Source organism: Akebia trifoliata, chromosome 3 (genome assembly GCF_017979445.1).
Source record: "Akebia trifoliata isolate Shusen 1 chromosome 3, ASM1797944v1, whole genome shotgun sequence".
NCBI lineage: Eukaryota > Viridiplantae > Streptophyta > Magnoliopsida > Ranunculales > Lardizabalaceae > Akebia > Akebia trifoliata.
This window is the reverse complement of record NC_141377.1, coordinates 35,252,684-35,265,339: the sequence shown is the minus strand read 5'-3', so window position 1 is coordinate 35,265,339 and position 12,656 is coordinate 35,252,684. Positions and strand designations below refer to the sequence as shown.

The window sequence follows — 12,656 nt, the reverse complement described above, 5'->3', positions numbered from 1 at the left end:
TAAAAGTCAATCAAATAAGACCAAAAGTCATAATAGAATTCTAATTAAATAATAACTCTATCTAATAGAGTTCTAACTTAAAAACAATTCTACCTAAAACAATTCTAATTAAAACACAATTCTACCTAAAACAATTTTAACTAAAACACAACTCTAATTAAAAGATCTCTAATTAAACACTAACTCTATCCAAATCAATCCTAAAAAAACATCTATAAATAGAGGTGATCACACCCTATTTTCGTATCAAATAATAAACCCTAGGAGAAGTAGGTCTAGAAGCTCCCCTAGCCCCCCCCCCCACAAACCCTAGTTTTGGAGTCCCAACTCCTTACCTAACATCCCCCCTTCAATTTTAGTCTAGAAAACCCCTAAAATCCCTCCAAAAACACCCCTAAATCCGTAACAAACTTGAAGAGTTCAGATTCAGAAACAAAGAGATACCTTGATCTAGGAGATCCGAAGGCAAATCCGGAGACAGAACGAAGCAAGGGAGTACAGTACAAGGAATTTTTTTTTTCAGATCTGAGGGAGCAAAATCCTTGCTATCGGAAAGGTATGTATTTTTTTATATTTATTTTTATCTAGGTTTTAGCAATGTAATTTACTTGGGAAGTTAGTAGAGACCGGCTTTGGCCGGGCGGGGTTGGTGCCTAACACCTTCCAACCCCGTAACTTGATCCCCGAATTCAGATTTTTTATGGTAGATTAGTTCTTTTTATCCATGTTAGAGTCAGTTTGGTTCCTAGACCACAATAACTAGGTGGCGACTCCCAAACCTCAAGGGTCAAAAGCGGATCCGCGCACCCCGCGGATCGAGGGCGCTTTCAGACTTCATTCGAATCACATAGCGCAAAGGAGGACCTTGGTTCAGTATCGGTATGACCTCGGTTTTTTGGGATCAACTTGGTTCAGCACAACCTCAAGGTTGTTTTGTAATGTGTCAAACCAATCGATAGTGCATTAGTCTTAGTATGATTGCAATCAAAATATACAATGATCTTATTATTAAATACAAAAATTATTAGAGGATGTTAACGTCCAATGAAGTATTAAATGTTAGTATATATATAAATTATAAAAAATAGATTCCTCGAAAAAAAAAAAAAAACTGGTTGAGTTTGTCACAAACTCTCCCAAATGGACTCATCAGCTTTTGAGAAGTCAATGAGGTGACCGAGTCCTAGCGTCCGATTCGACTCGGTCTCTTCCGAGTTATGAAGCCACGGAATAAAGACTTAGCGCCAAAAATCCCACTCGTCACCTGCCCGATAGTCCGGAACTCCCAACGCAACGATCTTTCACACTCTCTTTTAACAGACTTGTTGGAAACTTCAATGGGAAGCTTAAACAACAGAGGCAGAATCTTCGCATCTTCTCACCCTCTCTGCACTAGAGCTCACCAAATCGGTGCCCTAGCGTTGATTACTACGACCTTCTTCGTTACCAGGATCTTTGATCAATCTTTCACATCCTGCAATTATTCCTCCAGGGATCTGAACAAATTACAGGATCTCTTATTGGTCAACAATGGAGGATCAATTTCATGGCCTGATCGAGGTTACGGGTCCCATCTCTCTCTTAAGATCTACGTCTACGACGAGCTTGAAATTGATGGATTGAAAGAGTTGATGTATGGGAGGGATGGTAAGATCTCCGCAGATTCGTGCATGAAAGGTCAATGGGGAACGCAGGTGGTCACTTTTTAGTGTTTTTGTTCAGATTTTTTTGTGGTTTATAGGAAATTCTATTATTTTCTAAATAAATAGTGGAATTATTGGTTGTTAATTTGTTTTTTATTTTGTTTTTTGGGGAATAAAATGTTGGAGCTTTTTCAGAATTCTTGTTGAACAATGCGTAATTTATTTATGAAATTTTGAATGGAAATTATAAGTTTTAAATGCTATTTGCACTTAATTTTTTAGGTTAAAATTCACAGACTGCTTCTTAAATCGAGGTTTCGGACATTGAAGAAGGAAGGAGCAGATCTATTCTTTGTTCCTGCTTATACTAAATGTGTTCGGATGATGGGCGGTCTGAATGATAAGGAAATAAACCAAACATATGTGAAGGTATATGATTTCTTCTTTTCTTTCTTTATTGTTGTATGTTCTTCGATTACTAGGGAAATGCTCATGTCACGCACGTTAATTGCATGTGTGCCCCTTCCTTCAAACAGTCCGATGTCCAGGTTAGAATCAAAATTGACATGGTTTAGGCTCTGATTTACAAATTTTCATTAATATTGGGCCCGTCATGGCACGAGTTTGCAACTATTGCATAGTGCTTTGTCTCGAGATGGATGCTTTTCCACCCAAGGTTTCTTACTCTGCAATGGGTGTTCGATAACATTCTAGACTACATCACTTCAATCCCAATTCTACTTGGTTTTCATCCCAATTCCCTGACCCAGAATCCAGTCCACTCAAGTGGTGATTTAGTATCACATTATCAGGTTACCATAGGGACGACATAACGACATTCCTCCAATTAAATGTTTGAGTGTCTGCATGTAATTCCTTTGATTATGTGCTTAAAATATTGTTAAGCATCCCATGATATTTGAGCAATGACACCATTTTGATTGCCTGCTCGCCCAAGCATACTCATTGATCTCATGCCTTACAAGATAGAGTGCTAATGTTGATGACATGTTTTGGATACATGTCACATTCAATTATATTTTCACCCCACATTGTACATCAACTTGGGATTTCTAGGGAGATCATTGGTTTGGTGGCCTAAGGATAGATGTACCATTCATCTTAATTATTAATTATACAGGTGCACTTGTGTTAGATCTGGACCCTCACATTGGCACCCATGGGCCTGTCATAGTCTATCAATGAAATGATGGACGCTTTACAATAAGAATTTTTTTTGATAATTCAATTCACCATAACATTCAACGGTCTAAAGAGAGAATTGAAGGGCAGGGGGCTTGCTTTTGTCTTTGGTAAAATGAAAAATTAGCCTGATCGGAGTAGGCTACCAAAACATCTCGTCAACCCATCCCACCTACCATACACATGATCATCATGCAACCTTCGATGAGGTTTATGTAGTGATATGAGATTCCTCTTTGTAACTAGTTCATGATCGAGGATCTCAACCGTTACCTCACCATAAATACTAATTAAATAACATTTTCTTAAAATAGAAAGAAACCAGGAACTTTTTTTGTAGATCGGTAAAAGAAAATAGGAACTTAAGTACTAAAATAAGCCTTATCCTCATTTTTTTTAAAGTTGCACTTTCCCAAGGTTTAGGGCCTTGATTTTGATCTGACAAGGCAAGCTCAAAAATTTTCAACACGTTTAATCAGGGTCCAATTAGGGCCCAACAATGCTCAGCCTGGCCCAACTTGGCACACACCCAATGGACACATGAGGGATTGGTGGAGACCATACTTTGCTGAAACAATGATGTTGAACTATTTGCTAACCTGGCATGTAAGGGATAACATTTTACGACCATTGCCCAAGTCCATCCCTAATGTAGTGGACTCTTGTACAAGCCTAATCAATGTCATGGTTTAGTATTGATGGTGTCACATTGTTGATATGACACCTTACTTGTTGTGATCAATCAAAGACATGGTCAAGTCCAAGACTAGTTGTTTCAGTTGTTACCAACTCCCTGAATAAAAGGGCTTGGAACATGAATAGAAGAGAGCACTACCTTATAGTCGGGGATTTTCTTCTCTTTGTCAATCGCTATGTTTATACACTTTCCTCACCCCATCTCCATGCCTTATCCTCCTCCTCTTGCAACTGATACCGTACAATTATTGACTTGGTTTATGGGGTAAATTTCGCCACCTCTCTTAGCATACTCTTCATGCTTGGCGATCAATATCAACAAATAACTTATTTACACTCTTACATATGGACACTACATTGGGAATGTAACCTGCAGCGAGAGCAAGAAACACCAGATGCACTAGAAAAAAATTTGAGGAACATGAGACAATCAACATCCTTAGTCCCACCAAGTAACCTCAACAAAAATGGTACAATTATCTATCCAAAAAAAAGAAAAAAATGGTATGATCCTTCTACACTGGAGGAAATTGTATGCAAAGTTGCTCAAAATAACAAATGGATCCTTATGCTTTTCGAGTCACTGGCTCGTAGTCCACCTAACCAAGTAGCGCCCCCACTACTAGGAACCCACGAGGCAATACGGCCAAAGTTCACATCCACCTTGATGGCTTGTGACACCAGAGCATTGGTGTTGGCATTCTATAGTGCATGAATCGCCAAAACCACTTCTCACCCCTCAAATAAACTTGTGTTCCCATCGCCTAAGATTGCTGCATTGTGAGCTTGGGAATATGCTTGCATGTTGGTGTGGCACATCTCCTCGAGCAGGAATGAGCAAGAAAGCATACTGACAAACTCTCATCTGATCATTGCTGAACCTCTTCTACCCAAGCCTCATGAATAACCATACCCAAACCCAAGAGGGTACATATTTTCATCCTTTCCCTCATATAATGGGAAATGAAAATCTCAAGAACACATACTTTGCGTCCAACATTAACAAAGATTATCCGCCTTCTTGCAAACATGGATCAAAATAACTTTCCGTAGCGGTTTCGTTATACTTTACATCCCATGCACTGTAATAAATCATCTGATCCAGTTAAAGGGAATGCACTTTGAAGCATTGGCCTACATGCAAAGGTCATTCATGAGTATCGTCTATGCCTTGGCCTCTCTAGAATGAGAGGTACTATCATGTCTTCAACAAGAAGGAGAACTCCATGGAGTCCTTAAGATTTGAGTCCTATCATGCAAAGGTCATTCATGAGTATTTTAGAGGATTCGTTTTGATGTCATTGTCTTTAGATGGGAGGACTTTGTCTGGAAGTCCCATATTAGCTTGTTTTAGTTTTTAGGCCATTAATGCCCTCACAAGCGTTTTCCTTAATTTATTTTGTACTTTCTTGTATTCATTTTTCCCTTTTAGTATATTCATATTTTTTTTTTTCAAATAAATTGTTATCAGTATTTATTTCAAGAATATGACTTTATGTTATAAGAAAATTGCTTTGGCTTTACACTATTTGGCACTTCTCCTTTCAGGTTTTAAGTCAAATGCCATATTTCCGTTTGTCTGGTGGGCGTAACCACATATTCATTTTTCCTAGGTAGATACCTCATGTCTTGACTCTTGACTAATATTATCTTTGTGTGTGTGTGTGTGTGTGTGTTTGTGTGTGTATGAGCAAAAAATCACTTCTTTTAAACTTAGAACAAGGTTCCATGTGGAGTTTGAAAGACTGCAGAATAAGCATTGCCTTTATTTGTGATACCGTGCTAATATCATTAGCATTTACAATGGTTACTCTGTAGTCTGTGATCGCAAAGTATGCTACATACGTGTTTATTGGTGATTAATATGCCATCTGTGTTTAAGTTTTTCCTGGTCTTGATACATGTGTGTTCTTTCGATACTAATACAGTGGTGCTGGCGCTCACTTGTTTCGGTCTTGGGCAACATACTTGAATCGATCAATCATCCTTACTCCTGAGGTACTGTGTTTATTTGTCAATATGTCTTAACCATGGTGTAAAATAACAGTAGCTGAACGGAAAGAGCAGTTGAAATAATTAACAGTACTGCCAGAGAGCAATCTGTTTTTTTTTCCCTGAAAAAAAAGAAAAAAAAAAACAAAAATGCTTATCTATCACAGAGCCATTTCATATTACATAATAGCTTGCTGTAACGTTACAGAATGATGCTATCTCAGCATCATTTTTTTTGGTAAAGTGGGTTTTCAAACTTAAGTGACTGCCTTATTTGAACATTTTCTAAAAATAGCTGCTGTTATCTACTGCTATTTCTATTTTTACATTAATTTAATTTAATTTTTTTCAAATTTCACACATGATATAAAATTTAAATTCAATTTTCATTTCAAACATGTCACTATCATATTTGTACATGTCCATACCATGCATGAAGCGAACAGACCAAGTTGAATCATTTTCCCAAGAAATGATATTGTTCATGGAAGTAATTCAATGAGATGGTCCTTTTTCTCCATAGAAATAATATGTACTATTTATATAATTTAATGCATTAATGAAATTTCCCAAATTATACTTCAATATTTAGATCCCTCCATACCCAAACCAGAAATCAAACTGCAACCTCTGTTGGCAATAGTACCATCAACATGCATATTTGCACCAATCAAAGAGTGAGCTATTTAGGGTGAGTTCAAATCTTATAAAGTATAAAGATCATTTTCTAATTCACTAATGTAATTGCATTAAATTGCTAGTCATCATGATTTTGTTATGTAGTTTTAGAAAGCAAACTATCCTTGACATGCTCTGAAATTTTTAGCTGTATGTGTAGAGTAGCGAGTAGTCTATAAGAATCGGTCTTCGTAAGTTGCAAAGAATTGGCTCCCTTAACTTGTAGTTATATTTTGTTTTAAGTGTATTCTCCTGCAACAGGTTAGTTATTGCCTACCTTAACAAATGTCATTTGTGGTAGTGCAGGGTGATCGCACTGATAAACGAGATACAAGTGCCTTTAATACATGGAAAGATATCATCATCCCAGGAAATGTTGATGATACTATGACAAAATCTGGAGATACCTTAGTTAAACCTTTGCCCTTATCAAGGAGGAAATATTTGGCAAACTTCTTAGGTCGAGCCCAAGGAAAGGTTGGTCGTCTTCAATTGGTGGAGCTTGCAAAGCAATTCCCAGATAAGGTTTATCTTTTTTTCTGGATTTCTTTTTAATATTTATATGTTTTGTTCCTTATATTGTAAGGGAGAGCTGACCGTTGAGATTACCAAAACGAGCATTCCACCTTGAATCCAGACCAATATCTCAATGGTGGAAAGTCAAAGAACAACAAGAAGCACAATCACCCCAAGTTTCTTCGATCTTCCCATAGCCCAAGTAATTCAAAGTGCTCTGCCCCACAGTTTGCCCCCAGACATCATTATGTTGTCTTGTTCGCACTCTGGTCTTGAGGTAAATGATGCTGTGGAGTGGTAGTGTTGAACGCTCGACATTCTAGTACTCCAAACATTACAAATTATGGAATCACATCTAAATATGAAATCCTTGAAGACACCTTCATTGGTCTAGGTTTTTGTAACTACATTGGTCTGGGTTTTTGTAACTAATGCAATTTTTGATGAAGTTATGAATGCCGGAGGACTTTTTTTTGGTGATATGGTCTCAATAGTATGGACTATGGCCGACTGACCATATGGTTGGATTTTCCAACTAATCTCGATGTGGCCCACTACGAGATGCAATTTTAGACGTCCATTGGATCCTATTTCTCTATAGAATGTTATCTAATGTGAACATTATTGAATTGCACAACTTATGAAAGAACATCTGTTTGATTTTTAATGCTTATGAGCATCATAATTTTCTCCTAAAGTAAGCTTATTTAATTTATGAACAGTTGGAATCTCCAGAGTTGAAGTTTAGTGGTCCTGACAAACTGGGAAGGATAGAGTATTTTGAGCACCTGCGCAATGCCAAGTTCTGCCTAGCCCCACGTGGCGAATCATCATGGACTCTCCGCTTTTATGAATCTTATTTTGTGGTCTCTCTCTCTCTCTCTCTCTCTCTCTCTCTCTCTCTCTCTCTCTCTCTCTCATATACATATATAACCTTTAGGCTGGAGTAATCTAAATCAGGTCTATTTGTGACAGGAATGTATTCCAGTCATCTTGTCAGATCAAGTAGAGTTACCTTTCCAAAATGTTATCGACTATACCGGGATATCGATCAAGTGGCCGTCTACGCGTATAGGCCTTGAACTCTTACAATACCTTAACTCAATACCAGGTTTGCCCTTAGCTCTCTTTTTACATCTCATTTTCAGTTGCTGTAACCTTTAGCTCATGACTTAGTTGCTTTCCTCAGATGAACATTTAGAGGAAATGATAGCTCGTGGAAGACAGATCAGGTGCCTATGGGTTTATTCTCCAGAAACAGAACCATGTTCCGCAATGTTTGGCATTATGTGGGAACTTCAAAGGAAAGTAAGACGTTTCCACCAATCGGCAGAAACATTCTGGCTTCACAACAGATCTATTGTAAACAGAAACTTGGCCGAGTTTCATAACTGGAAACTTCCCATGTATTTGCCTTAATTTTGCTCACAAGACCCCCTTCTGCACGTATCTTCCCCATCCACCACTTTGGACCTGGGATCCTTGGAATGATAATGATTCAATTGATTTGGATTCCGGTAAGCTTCTTTCCTTTCAGCTCATTTCAATTGCAATAATATCCATTTTCTTGATTCAGAGGTTTTTATCAGACTGAACTTACACCTTAACACCAGATCTGACATAAGGTATATACTAAATTAGTATGAGAAAAATACATTGAAATAAGCTGATTGTGTTTTTGCAGTGTACATGGTGGGCAGTGATTGGCAATCCCAAAAAAGTGAGTGAATAATTGTCTTTTATTTATTTTTAGGTGGGGATTCTTTATATGTTAGATCCTATAGTTTTGATTCGAGATGTAGATGTAGCTATAATGTCACATTTGTGTGACACATGACCCACCATTTTCCATTCGCTTTAGGCTTAAAATGATCCAACTGGATGATCTTTCGTATTTTTTTTTTTTTTTTTTTTTTTTTTTTTTTGGGTATTGTCAGAAAATATGGTGAAGATAGGAAAAATAGATTTGGATTTTGCAGTTCAGATCATCTAATGAAGGATCCTTGTCCCTTGACTTCTTAAGGCCTTAATTGTGTAACATAAACAGAGGTACATGTTAATTGGAGCATGTATTGATTGTGTTAATTGGAGCATATATTGATTTACTGGCTTGTCGACAAAGTTGTGAGCAGGTTAGTGAGTGTAGATGGGTTCTGATGACAGGTCTGTGATTCGCACCTATAAGAGAACCTTTGACTTTGGACAGAGTGGAATGGAAGAACAGGATTCGTTTATATCTTTAGGGTAAGGTTTTGTTGTTATTGTTGTAGAATTATTATGAACCATCTTCCTACCATCCAGATTTGGAACACACCATTTTAGGGGTGTGAAAAAAATTTATTCTGCACTTCCCACGAGCAGAGATGAAAATCAATCAACTTTCCATTTTAATGCTTTGTTTTCATCTATGGTTTCGTAGGACTGGAAGATATTTAGGTATATGGAATATCAAATACCAGTCAAGAAGTAAAGCCCGATGACCAATATATATAGGGAAAAGGTTGCATGGACCAAAGGAACCATGTAGAGCCAAGATCCAAGGTTGCCATATCGGTCATTTAAAAAAATATATAAATAAATAAATTACTCGAGTCGTGTAGTTGACTTGATGATTTTCAACTTTTAAAACTATACCTCAGTAGAAGGATATGCACAGTTTGGAGTTTGTTTTTCTAGGGATTTATGATGTATAGAATTTTAGTTTTACCACATGCAAAATGCAAGATGTGGATTACCCCCGGGCCCAAAAGTTCGCATAGCTAACGGAAAGTGGACTAATGGTGAAAGTTAGATTTTATTCAAAATAAATTAGGGTAATTTACCAAAATGTATATCAAAAATTGAAAAAATAACTTAAATGGTGCATTATTCATTTTAATTCAAAAAAATGGTAAATTACCGATTTTACAAGAAATAAGTTTTATATCAAAATGATAAAATTTTAAATCAATAAAATTTTGTTACTAGAACTTAGGGGTGCAACTTAATTCGGTTCAAACTGAGAACCGAACCAATCTGTGAGTTTTGGATTGGGTTGGTTCGGTTTTAACTAAATAACGGTTCGGTTTCGGATTAAAAAAATTAAGAATCGGTTCAAGGTTTGTAAATAACCCAACCAAACCGAGAACCGAACCAAAATAATTTTTAAAAATAAAATACAGAGAAAACCCTAGCCCTCTCTACTCTCTCTCTCTCTCGTCTCTCGTCTCTGCGACGGCTGCGAGTTGCGACGTGGCTCTCTCTTTCCCCCTCTCTCTCTCTCGTCTCTACGATGACCGATGCCTCTCTCTCTCTCTCTCTCTCTCTCTCTCTCTCTCTCTCTCTCTCTCTCTCTCGTCTCTACAACCTGAGACGATCTGTGCCTCACTGCCTCTCTCTCTGTGACGACCAGTGCCTCTCTCTCTCTCTATCGTCTCTGCCACATGCAACGATCAGTGACTCTCTCTCTCTATCGTCTCTGCGATCTGGGACGACCGGTGCCTCACTGCCTCTCTCTCTCTCTCTCTCTCTCTCTCTCTCTCTCTCTTTGCGGCTGCGAGTTGCCTTTAATTGCGTCGGCGGTGGATGATCTTTCTCTTTCTCTTAAGTTGCAAAAACAGATGGGAGAGATGATGTAAGATTCGATCGGAAATGAGGAAAAGAGGCAACCCATGGGACCGAACCGAACCAAATCGAATTAAGTTCGGTTTGGGTTGGTTTGGTTCTAGATTAATTCAGTTCGATTCGGGTTCTCTTATAATAAAACCGATCTTGGTCGGTTCGATTCTGATTTTACTGTAAACCGAACCAATCCTAACCAAGTTGCACCCCTTCTAGAAGTATACATTCCCAATTTTTTTATGAAATAATATACACATCCCATGTTTAATGTAATAAAACAATTATATTTCTATTTGTTTAGTTAAATGGTAAAGGATTGAGGGAGTTGATCCCATGACCTAGGTTCTAATCCCATTGAACCCATCTTTCCTTGCTTGCTCAAAAAAAAAAAAAAAAAAAAAATCCTTAAATAGAGGATGTGTATATTGTTTTATTAAAAAAGCGGTAAAAGGGTATTTTTTGGCACTAAATGCTGTTCATTTCAAATTTTATTGTTTTAGTAAAATAACTTATTTTTTTAAAATGATTATTTACTATTTTCAAAATTAAAATGAATATCGTACCGTTTTGGTATTTTTTTTTATTTTCATGTATCATTTTGTTAAATTTGTCAATAAATTATTAAGATGTCATTACATATTAAAAATAAAACCAATAATCTCTTAGAGTTTTGTTTATCATTTTTTTTATTGAATTAGACTTCCATTGCCGTCTTTAAGTAAAGGAAATTTACCAAATAAATATCGATTTTTTTCGTTTATTATCAAATCAATATTTTATTTTGCAAAAGAAATTATATTACCTTCAAAAGTAGATGTCTGATTTTTTAATTTGATTTGACTTATAAGAGAGAAGACAAAAGCTTCATTTACAAAGTTTCATTATCTCTTCTTCTGCCATTCTCATTTTTCTTCATTGTGCTTTCCCTATTTTTGACTGTACGGCTTGAGGTTGTATTTAAAAATACATTGTTGTCTTGAATAATCACATAAAAAGTCTTGTTAGTCCCATGATTATATGTATTTTTAAACATAACAAAATATTAGTAAATCATGCTCCAATAATTAATTTGTAAAATATCTATGAATACATACTCTAGATATACATGTCTCTAAGTGTCGACAAAGTTATTACATAACGTTGATAAATTATTCTTTAAATGTTGACAAGATTGGTGATTTTTAATTTTACCTTTACATAATTCTCAATCGTTCAATCAGAATTATTTTTAAATATATTTACGATTAACATCGTTCAAAATATGTTTCAGATTTTGTAATTAATTTTTTTATAAAGATAAAATAATGAGTATCTTAATAAAACTGAATTATTTACAAATCTAGCTACAAAGTCACATCATTATCATATTTTTTTAAAATAAATGTAGGTAGGGACAATTGCTTTTTAGTAACATTTTCATAGTAATGCTATGATTTTTATTAAGTTTAAAGGGTTTTTTGTTAAATTTGTTTTTTTTTTAAATTTTAATAAAAGGTTTATGTCTGTCTCAAGAAAATTAGATGGTTCTTAAAGCAAACATGTCACATTACACGTCAAGTATCTCGTTAAACGTGTTGAAGTGAAAGACTTTGCAATTGCTTTTTTACGACATTTTCAGTGATTGTCCTCTAATATAAGGACATTATGATCCTAAAGTGATAAATTAGGAAATAAAAATGTGAGTAAAATATTTTGATAATAAACCAAAGAATAATGTTGAAATGGCCTCAAGTTGGCGCCTCATATCGCACTTTCCTAATGTGAAAGTGTATAAGAACCATAGACATTTTCATCAAGATACAAAGGAAAAAAGCATCTGCGAGAGGGGTGCAACTTGGTCTGATTCCTACACACTTCCACATCAGGAAAATATGATATGAGGTAGGGGTACAACAAGGCCCGGTTCAAACTGAGAACCGAACAAAACCAATAGTTTTGGGCTTGTTTGATTTGGTTTGGAACAAGTTGCGGTTCAATTCTAGGTTTAGAAAATAGAGAACTGATCAATTAGGTTTGATTCTAGTTTAAGGCGTGTATAAAATTGAACCAAATCGAGAACCGAACCTTATATAGTAAATGAATAAATAGATTCATTTATTATAAATTATTTTAGGAGTTAGGACATATATTAATGACTTCTTTGTGGATAAATTAATGTTCTTTATTTATAAATAGATTTATGATTTAATATATGACATTTTATGCTTATTATTTATTTTTTTTACTAAAAATATTTCGTTTCCAACTAAATTTATAAGATATTAGCTGCCTTTGGAATCGAACCAAACCAACCTTAGTTTGGTTTGGGTTGGGTCGATTCGTCTCTAG

The 12,656-nt window shown here is 35.9% G+C and overlaps 1 protein-coding gene across 5 annotated transcripts; it reads left to right on the top strand.

Moving 5' to 3' along the window:
- The first annotated feature begins 1,249 nt into the window (after nucleotides 1–1,249).
- On the top strand, nucleotides 1,250–9,119 carry LOC147406590 (Exostosin family protein). Of its 5 annotated transcripts, none has more exons than XM_086434695.1 (11): nucleotides 1,250–1,694; nucleotides 1,926–2,072; nucleotides 5,091–5,155; nucleotides 5,471–5,540; nucleotides 6,519–6,737; nucleotides 7,451–7,594; nucleotides 7,704–7,839; nucleotides 7,918–8,245; nucleotides 8,413–8,448; nucleotides 8,666–8,777; nucleotides 8,892–9,119. In XM_086434695.1, the coding sequence occupies exons 1-8, from the start codon at nucleotides 1,338–1,340 to the stop codon at nucleotides 8,145–8,147; spliced, it is 1,368 nt and encodes a 455-aa protein (XP_086290821.1). In that variant the 5' UTR covers nucleotides 1,250–1,337; the 3' UTR covers nucleotides 8,148–8,245; nucleotides 8,413–8,448; nucleotides 8,666–8,777; nucleotides 8,892–9,119. The 5 variants fall into 5 exon arrangements, with proteins under 5 accessions (XP_086290821.1, XP_086290820.1, XP_086290822.1 ...); XM_086434694.1 differs by having other exon boundaries at nucleotides 8,861–9,119; XM_086434696.1 differs by lacking the exon at nucleotides 8,666–8,777.
- The last annotated feature ends 3,537 nt before the right edge of the window (nucleotides 9,120–12,656 follow it).